This window comes from Sphaeramia orbicularis, chromosome 4 (genome assembly GCF_902148855.1).
Source record: "Sphaeramia orbicularis chromosome 4, fSphaOr1.1, whole genome shotgun sequence".
Classification (NCBI taxonomy): Eukaryota; Metazoa; Chordata; class Actinopteri; order Kurtiformes; family Apogonidae; genus Sphaeramia; species Sphaeramia orbicularis.
Window position 1 is genome coordinate 60,053,426 of NC_043960.1, and position 20,565 is coordinate 60,073,990.

At 39.3% G+C, this 20,565-nt stretch overlaps 1 protein-coding gene across 1 annotated transcript in view; it reads right to left on the reverse strand.

The window, feature by feature from the left end:
* Positions 1–1,061: 1,061 nt before the first annotated feature.
* The window catches only part of LOC115418525 (kinesin-associated protein 3-like), a 47,888-nt gene continuing 28,384 nt past the window's right edge, over positions 1,062–20,565 (reverse strand). Inside the window, exons 18-21 of the mRNA XM_030133028.1 lie at positions 14,731–14,920; positions 12,248–12,338; positions 1,442–1,544; positions 1,062–1,364 (exon numbers count right to left, since the gene is read on the reverse strand). Of these exons, the coding sequence (XP_029988888.1) occupies positions 1,445–1,544; positions 12,248–12,338; positions 14,731–14,920 (381 nt within the window). The 3' untranslated portion in view covers positions 1,062–1,364; positions 1,442–1,444. The remainder of the gene's footprint in view (positions 1,365–1,441; positions 1,545–12,247; positions 12,339–14,730; positions 14,921–20,565) is intronic.

A 20,565-nucleotide genomic window follows, 5' to 3' on the forward strand; every position in this document is an offset into this window, starting at 1 on the left:
CTTCACTCATTACTCTTCACTCTTCACTCTTCACTCATTACTCTTCACTCTTCACTCATTACTCTTCACTCTTCACTCATTACTCTTCACTCTTCACTCTTCACTCTTCACTCATTACTCTTCACTCTTCACTCTTCACTTTTCACTCTTCACTCTTCACTCATTACTCCTCCTCCTCGTGTCTGCTGAACTGAACTGGGAATGTCACACGGACAGAAGTGGTATCGGTGCATTTGTATCGGATTACTTTTACGAGTATGAATACAAGTACGCACACTGAGTATCGGAGTCGAGGCATCTCTACTTTAGAATAAAACTAAAACTGAAATAAAGCGAACATTTGATCCACACATGAAGCTGCGTACATTCAGCCGTTTGAGTTCACAGAAAACAAACTGAAATGAGGGGTTAGTTCCACAACAATGATTTTCTACATTTTATGAAATGAACAGAAACAATTAAAAACTTACAAAAAAATAAATAATTTGGAAAAAATGAGCCAAAAAATTACTGAAATAAAGGAAAAATTGATAAAATAAGCAGTAAAATGAACAAAAACAGCCAAAATAATAAATAAAATAAAATGAATACGTTTACTTTCTCATTTTGTTCACTTTTATTTATTATTTGGTTGTTTTTGTTCATTTTACTGCTTATTTTATCCCTTTTTCCTTTATTTTAGTAATTTTTTGGCTAATTGTGTCCACATTATTTATTATTTTCTACATTTACTGACTCATTTTAATTCATTTTTATTCATTATTTTGGCTGTTTTTGTTCATTTTACTATTTATTTTAACCCTTTTTCCTTTATTTTAGTAATTTTTTGGCTCATTTTTTCCACATTAATTGTTTTGTAAGTTTTTTTTATTTATTTTTGTTCATTTTATTCATTAACTGAACATACATTCAACTGTTTGATTTTACAGAAAACAAACTGAAATGAGGGGGTTAGTTCCTCAACAGTTTCTCTGCATTTTCACTAAATAAAGAAACTCACATGTATTCACTGTCAGTTCATTTACAACATGTCAGTCAAACGTCGGTGGGTTTTATTCGTATCTGTGGATGTTTTAGTCTGTGCAGTTTGTCTTTTTTCTGCAAATACAACATTTTTATATAATAAACTAGAGACACGTTCTCAGTTTTATAGAATAAACTACATTAAATGTTCATTTGACTCAAACACACAGAAAAAGTAAAAGCACCAAAAGTGAAATGTTGGAAATTAACATCATGTTGCAGTAGATTTTCACATAGAACCTGACTGGTCTGGTGGTCCTGGTGGTCCAGATCTGGTCTCAGGGGTCCAGATCCGGTCCTGCTTGTCCTCATCTGGACCTGTGGATGTGGTTCTGGTCCAGTTCTGGTCCAGTTCCGGTCCAGTTCTGGTCCAGTTCCGGTCCAGTCCTGGTCCAGTCCCGGTCCAGTTCTGGTCCAGGTTTTAGCGGGACGCTGTGTTGAAGCCGTAGTAGAACTGGTCGTCTCCTCTGAACCCGTAGGCGCTGACGGGTCGATCCGACAGAACCAACTGATCTGAAAGACTGGAAACACAAACATTGAACCCACAACGACCCGGTGTTAGTTTTCTGTCAGTTCACAGATGAATTTTCTCTCTATTTAATTTTTTTTAAAGCAATTTATCAGCATTTTTTAATAATATCATCCACTGTATTTTGTGTTTCTTCAATGAAAATCAGGTACTTTCACATATATTTAATTCACTGATGATGTAAATGTTCATAAAAACTCAGATTACAGTTAACTTTCATAATATTAGAAACACAGAAAATGAAGAAAATGAGACTTTTTCATTAACTGAACATAAACCCACTGTCATTGATCCAACTCCATGGGTTTTACTGGGGGATCGGTGTTTCTTTTTTTTTTTATTCATTTTGTTGCTTATTTTCTCCACATTATTTATTATTTTGTATGTTTTTTTCTTTCTTTTTTTTCTTTTTTTCTTTTTTTGTGTGCTTATTTTAACCCTTTTTCCTTTATTTTAGTATTTTTTGGCTCATTTTCTCCACATTACTTATTTTTTGTAGGTTTTTTTCTTTGTCTTTGTTCACTGGTAAATCATTGTTGTAGAACAGGGGGGGCGTTCTCTGGCTCCTGGGCCAAACGTGGCTCATATGACTCTCTTTATGACTCTGCTTGTCAAAAAAAACATAGGGAGCATTTTGAAATGAACTGAATGAACCATGACTTTTTAACATTGTTCTAGGTCTAAATCAATTCTAACATTGTTCATCTGCAAAAATGTGCAGGCTATACACAGAATAACATAATTTTTTTGACAGCATATAAACCAAAATGTATGTTACTGTACATTATTTTTTGGCCAAATTTAAAATAAGATACTCCGTTTGCATTTGTCAGTAGTTTGGCTGTTTAATAGTCGGCCTATTTACATGAAAACTGAGCTCTTTTGTCTTTTACACAATGTAATTTTGTTTGGAAATAATGCACATCATTAGAAAATTGTACAAATCTTGAATGTTTTCTGTAATGTAATGGTATAATTTCATAAATGCACCAAACATTGCATTATTGTGGTGGAAATACAACATTAAATAGGCGAATAGGCTGCAGAAGAACAGCCCCTTCAGGGTAAAATGTAGATGGGTGAAATCTTTTTTGTATGGCTCCGGTCACATTTGTTCTTCTTTTTCAAATCCAAAATGGCTCTTTTGATTCCAAAGCTTGCAGATCCCAGTTGTAGAAGATGACGGTGTTTCCACGGAAACTATGGAGCCTCTGAACGTCCAAATATGGTCCTATGTGACGACCATGAAAAGATGAAGAACTGTATTTTACATTATTTATTGACATGGATCGATAGGATTAATGGATCAGCAGGTATTAAACAGTTTAGATCAGCAGATGGTTTTCATCACCAGTGGTTGTTTGAGTCTTTAAGGGTTAATTAAACCAAATTAAACCCACCAGATTTTGGAGCTCATAGTGTAACCTTATACTTGACCACCAGGGGGCACTGATGACCCCCTTAAAAATGCTTTATAACACCATGAAATACCTCAGAAAACATTGACTGAGACCGTTAGCATTATTTAAAAAAATTTTCAGTAAATAAAAATATCTGCACAAAATGTCATTTTTGGGAACAAATACTAAAATCCTTACAGTGATATACTTGTAATGGTTTGAAACACCCTTAAATACCTCACATATTAAACATGCCTGTACTTTTTCTTGCTTCCCTGCTGTAATGTTTTCAGTGTTTCCACTGAAGTACTTTGAACTGTCTCATATATGAAACGTGCTGTAAAATAATAATGCCTATGGGAGCGTTTAAGGTTGGTTATAAGTAAATTAGAAATGTGGATAAAATGTCGTTGTTTTATATACATAGTACAGATACATTTTAAGGGTCGGCTTTAGACCTGCTCTAAATGTAAAGAGTTATGAATTAATATAAATGAAACTGGACTGAATGATAAATGATATAAAGCAATAGATGTGGAGTAACACTTCATCATATCCATTCAAAACAGCAGATCAACAGCACTTTGGTCGTCTGGTTTATATTCATCTCATTAAAGTATGTGAAACTGAACGTTTATGATCAACTGCAGACCAGTGGAACCAGTAGAACCAGTGGAACCAGAGGAACCAGTGGAACCAGAGGAACCAGTGGAACCAGTAGAACCAGTAGAACCAGTGGAACCAGAGGAACCAGTGGAACCAGTAGAACCAGTGGAACCAGAGGAACCAGAGGAACCAGAGGAACCAGTAGAACCAGTGGAACCAGAGGAACCAGAGGAACCAGTGGAACCAGTAGAACCAGTGGAACCAGAGGAACCAGAGGAACCAGTGGAACCAGTAGAACCAGTGGAACCAGAGGAACCAGAGGAACCAGTGGAACCAGTAGAACCAGTGGAACCAGAGGAACCAGAGGAACCAGTGGAACCAGTAGAACCAGTGGAACCAGAGGAACCAGTGGAACCAGTAGAACCAGTGGAACCAGAGGAACCAGTAGAACCAGTGGAACCAGAGGAACCAGTGGAACCAGTGGAACCAGTAGAACCAGAGGAACCAGAGGAACCAGTGGAACCAGTAGAACCAGAGGAACCAGTGGAACCAGTAGAACCAGTGGAACCAGAGGAACCAGTAGAACCAGTGGAACCAGAGGAACCAGTGGAACCAGTAGAACCAGAGGAACCAGTAGAACCAGTGGAACCAGAGGAACCAGTGGAACCAGTATTTACATTAATGACAGAGACATTAACAAATAACATGAAAATAATCTGTCTCTGTTTTTAAATGATTGTGGTTTTAGTTCAGAAATTCAACGATCTCAAAAACAACAAACAGAGAAATGAAGAAACCGTGAAGAACACAACAGTCGGTTCTTCTGTTTAGTTCTGCGTCATGTTGGTTTTTATTTTTATTTCATTTGATTTGATTTTTCTGGTTTTGGTTTTCCTCAACTAACATACAGAGTTTCACCAGACCCTCCAGAACCAGTCCTTCAGATCTGGACTGGGCCTCAGACAGAGCCGGGGTGGGACCACCAGGGGGAGCTGTGGGTCCAGACTTCTACTGAGGACCTGGAACACTCAGACCCAGAAAACCCGTCTCATGAAGCTGCAGGTGCTGGACGTCCACGGCAACAGGGTGAGTTACTGACTGTTAATGACTGAGGTGGGGGGGGGGGGGGTCAACACTGAGGAGCAGGTCCAAAAAACCAGAGATCTGTCAAAACACCGACCACGGCCTGACAAGGACTGAGGCGGACCGCCAAGACCTGGACCTGGACCTGGACCTGGACCTGACACGCTCCGGTCAGCCTGTGGGGGGGGTTAAATGATAAAAGGCTGTAGATGCAGCGTATAAATCTTTCTTTTTTTGGGCGGGGTGGGGGGGGGGTGGGGGGGGTGGCTGGGTCTGATTTCATGCTTCATCTTCTGGAGGTTCCTCCTCTGGGGGGTCACTGGGCCACGTCAGAATCTGGACCATGATGGATCAACTGGACTCTGATGGATGACACCACTTCTCACATCCAGGCCGTCCTCCTCTCTTCTGAGGGGCTGGGGGGCTGGGGGGCTGGGGGGCTGGGGGGCTCCTGTTGGCCTGTCCTGGTCTAAAATACGAGCTGTTTGCTTTGCCCCTGCAAACGCCTATAATGACGTGTTGTTTTTAGCCAAATCACTTCCAGCGATCAGTTACACAGCGGACCCCACCCCCCACCCCTCCCTTCCCTCTGCTTTTCCTTCACCCCCCCACCCCCCCACCCCTCCTCCTCTCTGGGCAGAAATATGTCTTTTTCCTCTACACGCTACGGCTGTCAGGGGGGATTTGAGAGTGGAGTTAAAGGAGGAAAACTGCAGCTCTGAGTCACTGCCTCCGCCACAGGCCCCGCCCCCCCCGGCACGGGACGCCATCGACACGGGACGTGAACGCCCCTGGGCCCACGTGAACGCCCCTGGGTCTCGGACTCGACTCCGTTAAAGGTTTACGAATCCAGTCAGGGAAAATGAAAGCGGAAAAATCCAAACCTACGACTGAATCTAAACCCAGACGAAACTGAAGGTGGAACCTGAACCTGAACCTGAACCTGAACCTGAACCAGAACCTGAACCTGAACCTGAACCTGAACCAGAACCAGAACCTGAACCTGAACCTGAACCTGAACCTGAACCTGAACCTGAACCAGAACCTGAACCTGAACCTGAACCTGAACCTGACCCAGGACCTGAACCTGAACCAGAACCAGAACCTGACCTCTGACGGTAGAACCTGCAGCCAGATTAATTTAAACCAGTGAAACCAATAAAATAATCCATAATAATGTCAACTCCAAATTCTTCTCTTTACATGAAACTGTTTACATTCATAAACTCTCCGTTCACAAAAAATGTGACTAACCTGAACAAATATGAACAACCTGAAATGTCTTAAGAAAAGTGCAATTTTAACATAATTTTGTTCATGTTGCTCAAGTTTTAGTTCATTTTTGGCCATTTTATTTAATTTTTTTTGTATTTTCATCTGGTAATTGTGGTCATGTTTCTCAATTTTTTTTCTCCAAAATTTCATTAAAATTGATCATATTTGTTGGCTTTTTTCTTTTTTTTTTTGTTAATTTGTAAATTTTTAAAAATTTGTTAATTTTTTTAATTGTCCCAATATTCTGTCTGTTACTAAATGTTTTGTTACATTTATTTTTCATAATAAATTCCAGGTTGTTCATGTTTTTCCACATTTTTTAAAGGATAGTTTGTCGATGTAAACATTTTTTATCATGTAATTTGTCTTTTTTATGACGGCGTATTAGGGCCACATAAGAAAAAAAAAACACTTGTCACTATGAGATTAAAGTCATTATTTAACAAGAATAAAGTCATAGTTTAAAAAAAACCTCATTATTTAAGGAGAATAAAGTCGTTAACGAGAATAAAGTCAAGCGTTTTTTGTTTTATTTTTGTTTTATTTTTTCTTACATGAACCTAATATGCCGTCGTACTTTTTATCTCCTCTAAAACATCGAAAAGAATTGAAGTTGACAGTATTTATATGTTATGCTATTATTTTACTGGTCTGATCCACTTTTTTTTTTTTTTTTTGGTCTGATCCACCTGAGATCATATCCGGTCTTTGACACTGACGTCACAGACACGCCCTCGGCGCCATCTTAGTGGGCAAGCGAACGACAAGCACTGTTTCTCCACGAAAAGGAGCAGTAAGGGAATATAATGGAGAGGAAAAAAGAAGAAGGAACGGATACCGTATCAAGACAAACTTCGCAAAGATGCCAGGGTTCGGTACTCTGTTTAGTTCACCTCTATAAACTACACAGATCCGTATAACCTGAGAAAACCAGCCCATCTGTAACAGAAGTGCTGCCTCCGGCCTCTTCCATGGACATTAGTACCTGGTTTACGGCACAAGTGCTCACACTGTTCAACAGATGAAAAGTTCCACATGTATGGAGGCTCATGGACACTTCTGCCATAGCTGGTGCAGGATTTTAACTCACTTCAACCGGAGAATTGAACAAACACAGTCATCACAGCTAAGGTAAGAAATGCTAATGGTGTATATCACCTGCACATGCGCACTAAAGCATCTGGAAGTGTACGTTCATATGAAAAAATATCCAAAAAGAAAAAGTTAACATCGATGCTACATGATTTTATTGCTGTTGTTTATGCGTTCTGACCTGTGATGCTAAAGTAGGCTAATGATTAGTGTAACAGTTAGCATTGACACCGGGTTTACCCACATTGTCTCTTTTGTATCCTGTCCCGGAACATTTATAAATTCTCCCGGGACACGAAACGTCCCGGTTTTTAATGGACTCTGTCAGTGGCGTAATGAATAAACCGAGGGTTAGCAACATGTAGCACGGTTTAAGTCCATGCCGGTACCGGAAACCACTCCATTGTGCGCGTGCCGTCCGTCACGTGGGTGGTACAGCCTTCACCTGGAGCTCTTAAAGGGACAGTGACACACCTGAACAGCTGACCTGATCATTCATCTGTACCATGGGTCAGCAACCTTTGCAATCTAAAGAGCCATTTTAGGACAGACACAGAAAAACAGAACTGTCTGGAGCCAAGATACCCTTTCCTCAAATTGGTAACTGTTTAAGAAACTCTTCAGGAATAGTTTGTACAGAATCTGTGGAGAATAAATCTTAGTTTGAGTGCATTTACAGAACAGCAAAGAAATGACAGAACTAAAGAAAACTGATATTTGTCATTATTTTCATTCAAAAATCAAATAGTATGTGAAGGCTTTTTTTGCAGTGAAGAACACAGATGAATACCTTCAGTGTCATAAAATTAAAAAGTAATCTACTCTTACTACTACTACTATTTTTTTTATTCATTTGGAGTGTAGTCTACAGTTTTACATCTGCATAACATCAGAATCACTTAAAGATAGATAGATAGATAGATAGATAGATAGATAGATAGATAGATAGATAGATCCACAAAAACAGTCATACCACATCAACCATAAATAAATGCAGAGTATAAGTAGCAATGAATAAGTTAGATTAAAAAGGAAGTAGAATTATAAATCAAAATGTGTTTCCTGCCTATCACATAAAAGCATAAAAACATAAGAACATTAACCCCCCCCAGGACAGGAGTGTGTTCCAGATCTTCTGCCTCCTATACACCCCCACCTAGCTACTACTGGTAGCAATAATAATAGCAAAATTTTAAAAAATAATAAAATAAAAAAGGGTTATTCATTTCCTTATGGTTTTTGACATAGCCACATTGAGCTACTGCAAAAGGGCCCAAGAGCCATATGTGGCCCCAGAGCCACAGGTTGCCTACCCCTGATCTATACCATAGTCTATCTCGCCCGTGCATCATTTCATCTGATGCTTGATAAACAGACTGTCAGTTGGCGAAGGCTGAGCTTCAGGTCAGATTGAATTTTGAAATACCATGTTCTAAATTCAAGACGTTTGTTGAAGAACAGAGATCAGTGATAGCTTCAGCAAAGGGCAACACAAAATATAAACGGAAGACCAGGTAAGAACATGTTCCATCCAGACGTCCTATCTGACAGATGCATTAAGTATAAGAGGTCATGTGATGCCAAAGTATGTTAAAGGAAACTCTAATGTCGTCCCTTTACTTTTGCGTTTAGAGGTAGAGAAGGCAAACACAAGAAATGCACACAGCAGTATCTAAGGAATCAGGTCAGCTGTTTCCTTTCCTGAGAATACTTGATGTTTAAAATAATCAGTGCATTCATTCATTCATTATCTGAACCTGCTTTATCCTCACTAGGGTCACGGGGGTCACTTGGAGCCTATCCCAGCTATTTATGGGCGAAGGCGGGGTTCACCCTGGACATTTCGCCAGTTCATCGCAGGGCTGATCAGTGCATACAATCTGCAAAAGACGATTCTGTGGCGTCGGTTGGACATCTAAGGGACATCTTAGTTCATGCAGGTGGGTCGTGGTATGTCGTGTCATCGATTTGTCCTGTTTTTTTTGTCAGACACAGGTGGTAACCCTATGGAACACTCTTGTATGGTTTTTTTTTTTTTTTTTTTTTAACAACTACTCGACCTTTTGAATTGCTATTACATCCTCTCACGCAGCTGAAGTACCCCATTCGTCACCCAAGAAACAATCCTTAACTCTCTCGTCCGATCTCTGATGTGCAGCTTTGTTTATGTCTTTACCCTCCAAAATGATGACAAGGGCTGTGTATCGGCAAGAATATGGCAATACGATACAAATCACAATACTAGGATCACGATACGACTTATCACGATATGCCATGATACTGTTAAAAAGGCAATGTCTTTGTTTGTTTCTTTTTTTAAATGATTATTTCCTTGAAGAACTGAATTACAGCACAAATCTGCACAAATACTAAACACATTTTTATTTGATCCCAACAGGATCTAATGTTCTATCATAAAATGTTCAAACTGTGTTCAAACTGAAATTCTGTTTTACAGACATTCCAGTTTCAGATCCTGTTCAAATGTTCAGATTCTATTAGTTCACAACTAACATCAGAACAGGATTTGAGTTCAATCCCAACAAAGGAACCAACATCTTCCTCTCAGACAGTAAAAGGTACTTTTAGGATGCTTCAAATAACCATTATTTAATATAAGAGTGTTAAATAATAATAAATAAAATCTAAACAAAAAAGCAAAACAAAAATGAACCTCCACAATATCTGCATTTCAATAAATACCTAAAAATATCGATACAGTAGTTTTTAATATCAATTCAGTATTGTCAAATGAAATATTACGATATATTGTAGAACCGATATTTTCTTACACCCCTAATGGCGACAACTACCCAGAATGCACTAGTTTTTTGCGAGTGTGACGTCAGGCGTCAGAGACACATTGGGACGATGTGGAACCTGAACTAGGATGAGTCTGACACCTCTGAGCGGGTCCGATACCGTCCTCACAGTTCGATGACGTCCACTTCAGATGGTTGTAAAGTCGTGGCTGAGTCTGGGTTATTTTCTGTTTCAAACATGTTCGTACAAAGACGACACTAACTGATGTGGTTTCTCTCTGAGTCACTTCTCTGACGGCGCCGTGGATTCGGCCTCTCAACGGCGTCCAACTCAAACATTCCTGCCGCTGAGAAGGAAAACAAATCCATCCACACAAGCTTTATCGCACGCACAGAGACTGGATAATAAATAAGACGAATGAGCCTCAATCAGCTCCGCATCTCCAGCGCTATTCATCATGTGACACAGCGAAGCTCTGCTCGCCGCCGCCGGACGCGGACGACGTGACTGATAACAGCATTGATTTTTTAAATTCCCAGGCTTGGGTTTCATGTTTCACAGAGGAATGTGTGCAGCGTTCAGGGACCAGAGGAAACTGAAACGCCGGAGCCTCAGAGGAATGAAAGAGGAGCGTGAGCGGAGACAGGAACCGTGTTTGTTCTCACTGTTACTGCAGAGGGTGGAGCAGTGCCTTCTGGGACGGACAGGCCTGTTGACTCAGCCCGGGCCTGCTTCGACAACACACACCAGCCAATGGACACGCACAAAAGCAATGTGGAGCAGAGGGCGGAGACACGCCCCAAAGTAAACCGCCGCCGGACGCCGCCGCCGGCCAATCACACGCATCGGAGCAGGAAACTCAAACACAAACGCCACATAATGTATTCAACGCCAACGCCGCGGTAACGCCCCAGTCTGATGAACCCTGTACTGACACACACAACACAACACACCTTTGAATAATCAAGTCACAGACGTCAAGTGTTCAACATTAGGGCTGTGTATCGGCAAGAATCTGGCGATACGATACAAATCCAAATACTAGGATCACGATACGATACATCACGATATATCATGATACTGTTAAAAAGACAAATTTTGTTCGTTTCTTTTTTTTCTTTAATGATTATTTCCTGGAAGAATTGAATTCCATCATAAATCTGCACAAATACTAAACACATTTGTATTTGATCCCAACAGGATCTAATGTTCTATCACAAAATGTTCAAACTGTGTTCAAACTGAAATTCTGTTTTACAGACATTCCAGTTTCAGATCCTGTTCAAATGCTCACATTCTATTAGTTCAGAACTAACATCAGAACAGGATTTGAGTTCAATCCAAACAAAGGAACGAACATTATTGAATAGAAGAGTGTTAAAGAATAATAAATAAAATATAAACAAAAAACAGAAATGAACCTCCACAATATCTGCATTTGAATAAATCGTTAAAAGTATCGATACAGTGCTTTTTAATTTTGATACAGTATTGTGAAATGAAATATCGTGATATGTTGCAGAAACGATATTTTCTTACATGCCTATTCAACACCATTAACGACATTAATGACACAGTCTGACCTGAACCATCGACACAAGTCTGAATTATGACATCATCAGTAATGGGACGTGACATCATCACCAACCGATTAATCGACTCAAAGTGATCCAAAAAAATCCTTCAACCACAGTTCTCCTGAATCAAAGCTTTGTTTCCTTCATTTCTCTGCTGTTAAACATTGGTTCCACTGTTGTGTGTCACACGGACGCTTATTGTGACGCACAAAGAAGCTTCAATTCAGGAAAATTGCAAAAGAATATTTCCCTTCAACCAATTCGAGTCAGTTAATCGAATCGGGATTTTTTGCATTGACTTCAAGCACCTCATCGCTTAATCGGTTGCAGCTCTAAACCCAACATCCTCTGATATCTGATCAATATGTAAGTGAACAGACAAGGACGATACCATGACAAACACCACTTCATTACATCTTTACAGTTTCAAACCTGATTTTTAGATCTGGGTGAAAAATGAAGAAATCAGACGGTGATCTGAGGATTTAAAGTTATTTCTATAAATAAAGTAAATAAAAAACAGAAACGATACTAAAGATGAGCATGTAATAAAAGACACAAGACAAAAACACGACAAAACCATAAGTTCATTGTCACTGAAAATAATAAATGATCTGATGATTTACAACGTGAACAAAATAAACCATAAAAACAAAAGACATGAATCGCATTTAATAGAATTATCACAATATAAAAATATACTGTCATAGTGATATCCACACCCCTTTTGTCCAAATATGGTCACAAACTATAGGCTTTAAAATGATTCCAGAACCCAAGTACAGAAGTGTTCAGACTTTCAGTCCTTCATGAACTTATATTTAGAGAAAGATGGTGGACTTTGATCTGAGCCTCATGTTTCCAGAAGGAGGTGAAGAACCGAAGAGGATGATGGGTACCTGCTGATGAAGGCCGACCGACCCAGGTCTCCGTTCTGGAAGTCGGAGTAGAAATCTGGACTGAGGATTCCGTCTGCAGAAACGACCCCGTCTGGACCGAAACATAAGGCAAGATCACATGACCATCACATAATAATAATACATCACACTTCAATAGCACTTTTTTGGACACTCAAAGACGCTTCACAAACAAACAAAACAAAAAGAACAGAGAGAAAAAAAAAAGAGGCTCAAGAAAATGCAAGTTTGAATGGAAGACCATCACATGACCACCACATGATGGACCCGTTTTTAGTGACAGAGGTCATTTACCTGGTGGACACATGACATGTGTAATAGCACATGTAATAACACATTGAACAATTTAAAAAAAAAACTCGTTTTTCTGAAATCTGTCGTTTGGTGGCTCGTGGTGGCTTGGTGGGTTGTTGTGGATCTGACGTGTGCACAGGACTTATGCAATGATACTGTGGTATATTTACTGCATTGCATTGTGGGTACTGGACCTTTTACTCATTGTGTTCTGTTTTATGTGCAGGGGTTGTTTATTTAGGTTAATGCAGTGTTTTTCAACCTTGGGGTTGGGACCCCACCTGTTGTCACCTGGAATTCAAATGGGAGATGGGGTCGCCTGAAAATTCTAGTAATTGATAATAAAATAAAATTACTAATGGAAAATATATGGTGAGTTGAGAGAGACAACCACAACCCATAACAGACATGACAAACTGTGGTTGTGAAACTGCAGCACTGTGGTTCTGTTTCTGTGTCAAATGTTCATTGTGGTCAGTTTCAGATGCTGCAGCTCTTTCATAATTCATAGTTTCAGTTCTTGTTTGTTCAGTATTAATTGTCCTCCTTGTAAATCACAGCTGGACTGACTGTACAGATCCTGACCAAGGAAAATAAAATTCTCCCTTTGTGCCGTAAAATACACCTGGGTTTACTGCCTCCGTCCACAATAATATACATTATCTAGACTAAATGTCCTCTGAAATTAACATTTATTTGCAACATAGTTCAGCAAACTATGGCATGATCAAAAACAAATTAATTTTCGGAAAAAAAAAAAAAGTCTGGGGTTGCCAGAAATTTGTGATGTTAATGTTAAAATGGGGTCACAAGCCAAAAAAGGTTGGGAACCACTGGGTTAATGTGCCTGTTTTACAGCATTTATTTATTTGTCTTTATTTTTATGTCTGTGACTGCATTAGTTAAACCTGTGGGTCCATCAGTCCTTCACCTGTTTATCACTGTTAGGCTGTTGTTCATACGTTGGTGTTGAAACCTCTGCTTTTACAAAGTAAAAGCCTTTCCTGCATTTCTTGTAACTCATTGAGTAAAAATCCTCCCTTCGAGTATATAAGTAAATAAGAACAACAATCAGTGCCCTTAATCTGTCGTAACTTCTTCATGGGTCACTTCAAGAGGTTTCTGAAAATCATCTTGCAGCACCCCCCCCCCCCCCCTGCTTTGAAACCGCTGATTTATTTGACCATTTGATCCACACTCATCTACACAAAGTCCAACCTTTCAGAACCAAACTCTGATTCTGACATCACAAAAACAGACACAACAGACCAAGGTTATTATCGTTAACGAAAACTAATCAAATGATGAAAACTAGAATTGAAACAACATTTTCATTAACTGAAATAAATAAAAACTATAATTAAAAGAAAAAAACGATGGCTAACTGAAACTGTATTGTGTGCTTACAAAACTAAGTAAAACATAAAAATGATGGATAAAATTCCCTTCGTTTTCGTCTTTGTCAACATCGGATTGATACGAAATCAGTTTATTTCTCTGAAACAGTTTTATCTGCTGGCACCATATGACACTTCACGGTTTGTCACTTGTGGTCACTTGTCGTTTACAGTCGTCTTCTGAAAAGATACAACCAAATTAAAATTAATACTAAAACTAAGCATTTAGAAAAAAAAATGACAACTAATAAAAACTAGTAAACCTGCTCTAAAAACAAATTAAAACTAACTGAATTAGAGAAAAAAAAAATCAAAACTAAATAAAACTAAACTATAATGAAAAATCCAAAACTAGTAGAACCTTGTAACAGACGATCACTACAGTTAAAATGAATGAAAGACCTGATAAAGACACAAAACACCGTTTATTAATGACCGTTCATCGTAGAACTGACCTGAAACTAGAAAGAACACGGCCAATAACGTCCTGTTTTCATAAATGACATGAAGTGAGCATCAGTATTTGGTCTGTGATCCGGATCAGACTGATCTTAGAACCTGAAAAAGTCCAAATCTACAAACTCGACAGTGTCTTCTCAAGTCAAATCAGATTTATTTATATGGCGTCAGATTATATCAAAAATAATCTCATGACACTTTCCATTTAGAGTCTAGTCCAGACTCTTAAGACCAGTCTTCTAAGAACACAAAGGTTCTAAAACCTGCTCAGATGTTTAAAGCCCAGACCCAGGCCGGTCCAGGTCCGGTTCCTACCTGTGCTGTAGAACAGGTCCGGTCTCTCCAGAACGTCCTCGTGGACCGTGAAGGGCTCGGCGTCGTCTCCGTACAGGAAGTCGTCTCCGTCCTCGTCCATCTGCCGGTTCTCCACCATCTCCAACCACTGACCGTTGTACCAGCGGAACTTCTCCATCTGGATCTTCTTCCCCCACTCCTCATCGTATTCCTGAGAAGCAGAACACACACAACCATACACAACTGGTTTACACACACATCTACACACACGTCTATAGAAATGTCTACACACACATCTACACACACGTCTATAGAAATGTCTACACACACATCTACACACACGTCTATAGAAATGTCTACACACACATCTACACACACATCTACACAAACGTTTACACACATCTAAGATTCCACATTCATAGCCTGTCCATCCATCCAGTTTTCTCAGTGTATTCAGTCCTGAGAAAACCATCTGGAATTGGACCAATCGCAGTGAAATATATATGATCTATTGTATACCGACCAATCACAGGTCTTGAGGGGCGGGTGGTTCGTAATGCGTCAGAGGCATCGACTTCTTTTTGTTGCGAGTCAAAGTCAGTTCCAAATCCACAAATGTGTCGGTTGTTTACCTGATTCAAAAATAATCCAGAACCGAAGACCCAATGGACTGGATTAGAACCGGTCAGTCATTGGTCTGTCTGATAATGCTAGGTTTATAGTCAACACTCTGATCCTGGGTCAGAGCAGACCAGATCCTCCTCAGGTCCAGATCCTGGATCAGGTCCAAGGCTGGTGATAAAGGCGTCTTTGAGACGTCGACGCCCGCTCTGACAGATTAATCATCTGGACGATAAGCAGATCCCAGCGGGCTCTGACAGACCCCGAGACCTGGACCTGGACTCCAGCGGGCCTCGTGGGGACCCCGCCCCTCCCTCCCTCTGTTGCCATGGTGACAGCTCTGTTGACCAGAGGCTGGACTCAGCTTCATCCTGACTAATGGGTCGTTAATGGACACGGTCAGTGTTTCGGATCCACGTCTTCAAAGTGTCCGTCTGTTCGCGGGGCTGATCCAGCGCCACATGGCGGCGGTGGCGAGCGCTGCTGTGTGTGTTCGTCTCTGCTTTCCGTCGTCCTCGCTTACGCTGTCCAGATCCGCCGCTCGCCTTTCATGTGGTTCACGTCTTAATAGGTCTCACTGATAATTTCAATGAAACACTTCCTCTGGTCGGTGCTCGACGACGCTGTAAACTGCACTTAATTACACTGATCTGAGGTCTGGCAGCGATCAGACGCTGGCGGCGGCCGACCGCAGCTGTCAGTCAACAGCCCGTCAGGAATCCATCAGGTGGTTAATACGAAATCGGCACCAGAGGAACGGAGGCCGACACATCCACCTCCATCTAAAAGCTGCCTGTTTATCTGAGTTTAACCTGAACTTCTACTCAACAGACTCTTCTATCAGTCAGCATTTTACAGTCGATTCTTTTACTGATTAATTTATTAGATGGTTGATCAATAAAATACTGATCGGCTTTGTCCAAATGTTCAATATAGGAATGTAATGATTAGGGCTGTAAGAAAATATCAGTTCTGCAATATATTGTGATATTTCATTTCACAATACTTTATTGATATTAAAAAATACTGTATGAATATTTTTAGGTATTTATTCAAATGCAGATATTGTGGAGGTTCATTTTTCTTTTTGGTTTTTCTTTTTTGTTTTAGTTTATTTATTATTATTTAACACTCTTATTAAATAATGTTCGTTCCTTTGTTGGGATTGCACAAAAATCCTGTTCTGATGTTAGTTGTGAACTAATAGAATATGAACATTTGAACAGGATCTGAAACTGGAATGTCTGTAAAACAAATTTCAGTTCGAACAGAGGAAAATTTTGTGATAGAACGTTTGATCCTGTTCCGATCAAATAAAAATGTGTTTAGTATTTGTGCAGATTTCGGGTGTAATTCAATTCTTCATGGAAATAATTATTTTTTAAAAAAGAAACAAACAAAAAATTGCGTTTTTTACAGTATCATGACATATCGTGATATATCATATCGTGATCCTAGTATTGTGATTTGTGTTGTATTGCCAAATTGTTGCCAATACAAACCCCTAGTAGCAATTACCGGTATAACGATAAACGGCGGTAAAATTGCAGATGATTAGTATTACGGTTTAAAGTCTAATTATCATAACTGTGTTTGATTAACACACTTTTAGGGAAAAAAACCCTATGTAAAGATCTGCTTTTATGTCAAATATCTGAGTATAGTTTTAATTTATTATAATTTTAATTTTCTATACCTAATATTTGGAACCAATATTCACTTTTAAAGCCTTTGAAAAGGTTCGTTAAGCATCTGTGTGTTATTTATGCAATAAATTATATGCATTTTTCAAATTGGATTTTATATATATTTTTTTGTGTGTTTTTGTCCTTTTATGTTTTTATAGTAGGTTAAGTGAAAAAATAATAGACAGATGATATAGATGAAGTTGTGCTGAAAAAAAAAAAACAGATCCCAAACATGGGTATAGTAAACATTTGTTTATATAGTATATAAAGGCCAAATCTACAGGACTGAAAAACGGACAAAATAGGCTCAGACCACTAAGGGTTAATATTTGAATGTTTCTGACACAGAAGGGACATTGAGACTATTATTTTATTCGTTTTTTGTTTGTTTTTTTTTTAAAAATACAACTTGGTTAAATTACTTCAGTGTGTGTATTAGTACTTTTTGAACATTTTGAGCACAATTTCAATAATACGGTGGTAATAACGATAACCGTGATAATTTTGGTCACAATAACCGTGATATGAAATTTTCATATTGTTACATCCCTAGTGTGGACACGTTGAATCCAGGTGTTTACATAGGCGTTTTTTTCCCCTAAAAGTGCTGTAATCAAACACAGTTATCATGATAATTAGAATTTCAACGATAATACTAACCGTCTGCAATTTTACTGCCATTTATTTTATACCAGTAATCGTTACATCCCTAATCCACATACTTTTGTCCATGTAGTGGATGAGTTAGACAGTTATGATCTGAGGTTATCGACATGTGGAAGAACATGCACTGATAAAAAGCTCTTTGGTCATTTGGTTTACACTGATCTGATTAAATATGTGCGATTTAACACAGAAGATCATTAATAATACATTTTAGATCAAAACTGTGGAAAGACAATGAAGCAAATGTGTCAAAGTCAGACTCATTTGTACCCGTTTTAGTTTTTTCCAGTGTGAGGCCGATCCTGCATCTCTAACTTCACCGTCTGTGATCGTTTTATTTGCTGCTAAAAGAGTCAAAGCGCCTTCACATCCATCTGGTTCAGAACCAAACGGAGCTCTGGAACGTTGGAGATATTTAAGTCTGAAATAAAACTGAACGGAGTGTTTGTGGACATTTCAACCACCTTCCATCTGAACATGTTTTCTACATGTTTGGATTTCATTTCGCCACTTTAGCGTCGATTGTTTCTCGGGGATCTGGTGGTTGTCAGTCTCATCTGTGTTTTTAATTGAATTACGCTGCAGAAAACCAGAGCTACGCGATATTACAGAGGAAAAATAAACTCCGGTGCAGAGATTAGAGGCTCCCAAAGATGTGAAACCAGAACCAGGACCCTGAAACCTCTGACATGTTTTCTTCTACTGTTGGGAACTTTCTTTTAGCTCCTCAGCCGATTGGCCACGAGCCAGTAGCATCAGCTGTTAGCATCGTTAGCAATTCCGTCTAACATCGTCTCTGACAAAACTACTGGTCGGATTCTTTTCAAATTTTTTATGTGTCTTCCTTAGGATAATGGCTACAAAGTTTGTTCACTGTTTTGAAATATTTAGATTTTTGACAATTTTTTTTAAATATTAAAAATTTGCTTTTACTTGTAATTATTCATATTTTGATGTAAATGGTTACAGATATCAATATAGTTCCTATTGATAACTAATACGAAGTCATATTTGGACTTTCATTTTTGGGTCCATGACCTTTGACCTTAAGTGACTGTGAAGGGTCAAAGTCAAGGTCACCAAAGTCTTAAGTTCAACAGTCTTCTTCTCTGAAGCTACTGGTCAGATTCATGTCAAATTTTATATGTATCGTCCTTGAGACAGTGTTTACAAAGTGTACTCACAGTTTTGAGAAATTTAAATATTGGCATTTAAAAAAAAAAAAAAATTACAAATGTGCCTTTCCTTCTAATGGTCCATATTTTGATGGTTTATAACATGGAAATAGTCACAGACACCAGTATAGTTCCTATTGATCACTGATAGAAGTCATGTTTGATTTAATTACAGGTTCCTGCAGGTTTCTACAAAGCCAATTTAAGACTTTTTAAGACCTTTTTAACACTATTTAGAAAACAATTTAATGGCATTAATGTCTTTAAAATGTATTTATTTACTCCAGTGCCTTAATTGCCATCGTTCTGAGTCATTTCTCACCAGGGGCTGCAAACTTAGCGATAATTGGTTCCTAATTTCAGTACAAATTGTTGGTTCCTAATTTCAGTACAAATTGTTGGTTCCTAATTTCAGTACAAACTGTCGCGTTGGAACGGGTGGAACCGAGTGGACTAATGTTAAATTCTTTGCAGTTTGGCCACATTTAACAGACACGTTTAAACACAATACAGCAAACAAGTTTATGGCAACAGAACTGAAGACCTACCACATCAAATGGAATACCTTTTGTTAACTTTTTTTAAAGTATTAAATGCAGATTTGTAAATTCAAGACTTTTAAGATGTCGTGGGTGGGGCTGGGTAAAAAAATTGATTTAATCGATTTTGGATCAATTTGTTTTTAATTTTGCGTTAATGGTGAATGAGATCGATTTTTCAGAGCAGGACCGCAAGTAAATAACCTGGAAACCACTGACGTGGAAGCACGGCTGGCTCCATCTCGCGAGCCCCTCGCGGAGACGGGTGTATTGATCGTGCTCGCGACGGTTCTGGCTCAGGAGGAACACAGAGGAAGGGTGGGGAAAACCCCTCAGTGGGAGGTCCTCCCGGCCTCAAACTGGAACCCACAGTGTGGAGGAACTGGCTGGTGGAGGCGGGTCGCAGAAGCCGGCTGGTGTAGAAATATTAACTTGGATCACCTGTGGCTGAGGGCGGAGTTAGAGGAAGAGTAAAGCGGAAATCACAAAGCTCCGCCCACCCTCCCCCCTCCAGTGAGTTTGTTGTACCAAGGGTCCAACATGATTCTGTTTCAGGGGGTTGGGGGGAAAACTGGTGTCAGTGCCCCAGGGTGACAGTAATGAGCCTTAAGGCTGGAAGCAGCAGGTATAAAACAGAATAAAGATGAAGAAGTCCGTTCTGAGCCACTGGACAAACATGCACGTGTTTGTGTCTGTTCATTATTTCAGAGCAGATTCATCTGTGTACTGATGAAATGTCAGATTGATTTCCTTTCTAATATCAGTACTGATTCTGTGTTGCATGGCTGCAGTAGTCAAATAATCAAGTTACAACTCAAAATTGTACTTTGGTTTCACTATCGAATCGATTAAGGAAATTGGCCATGATACCCAGCCCTAGTCGTTGGAACCCTGTAATCAGTTGAGTTGTCTTCCAGTGAAAGTCCCGCCCACTTCTATAGTTAGACTGATGTGCATCCAGACCACAGGACTGGAACATAGAGACAGAACCTGAACAACCTCACACATTCAACTGAGGACTGAGTCTGGATAGAACAGACGCTGACGTACAGGAACACTGGAACTGTTTTTCTCCTACAGCTTTGGTCTCAGATCCCAGATCAAACCATTGGACGTGTCCCTTAACCTGAGTAAAAGACGCTAAAATCAGAACATCGGTGGACTCTT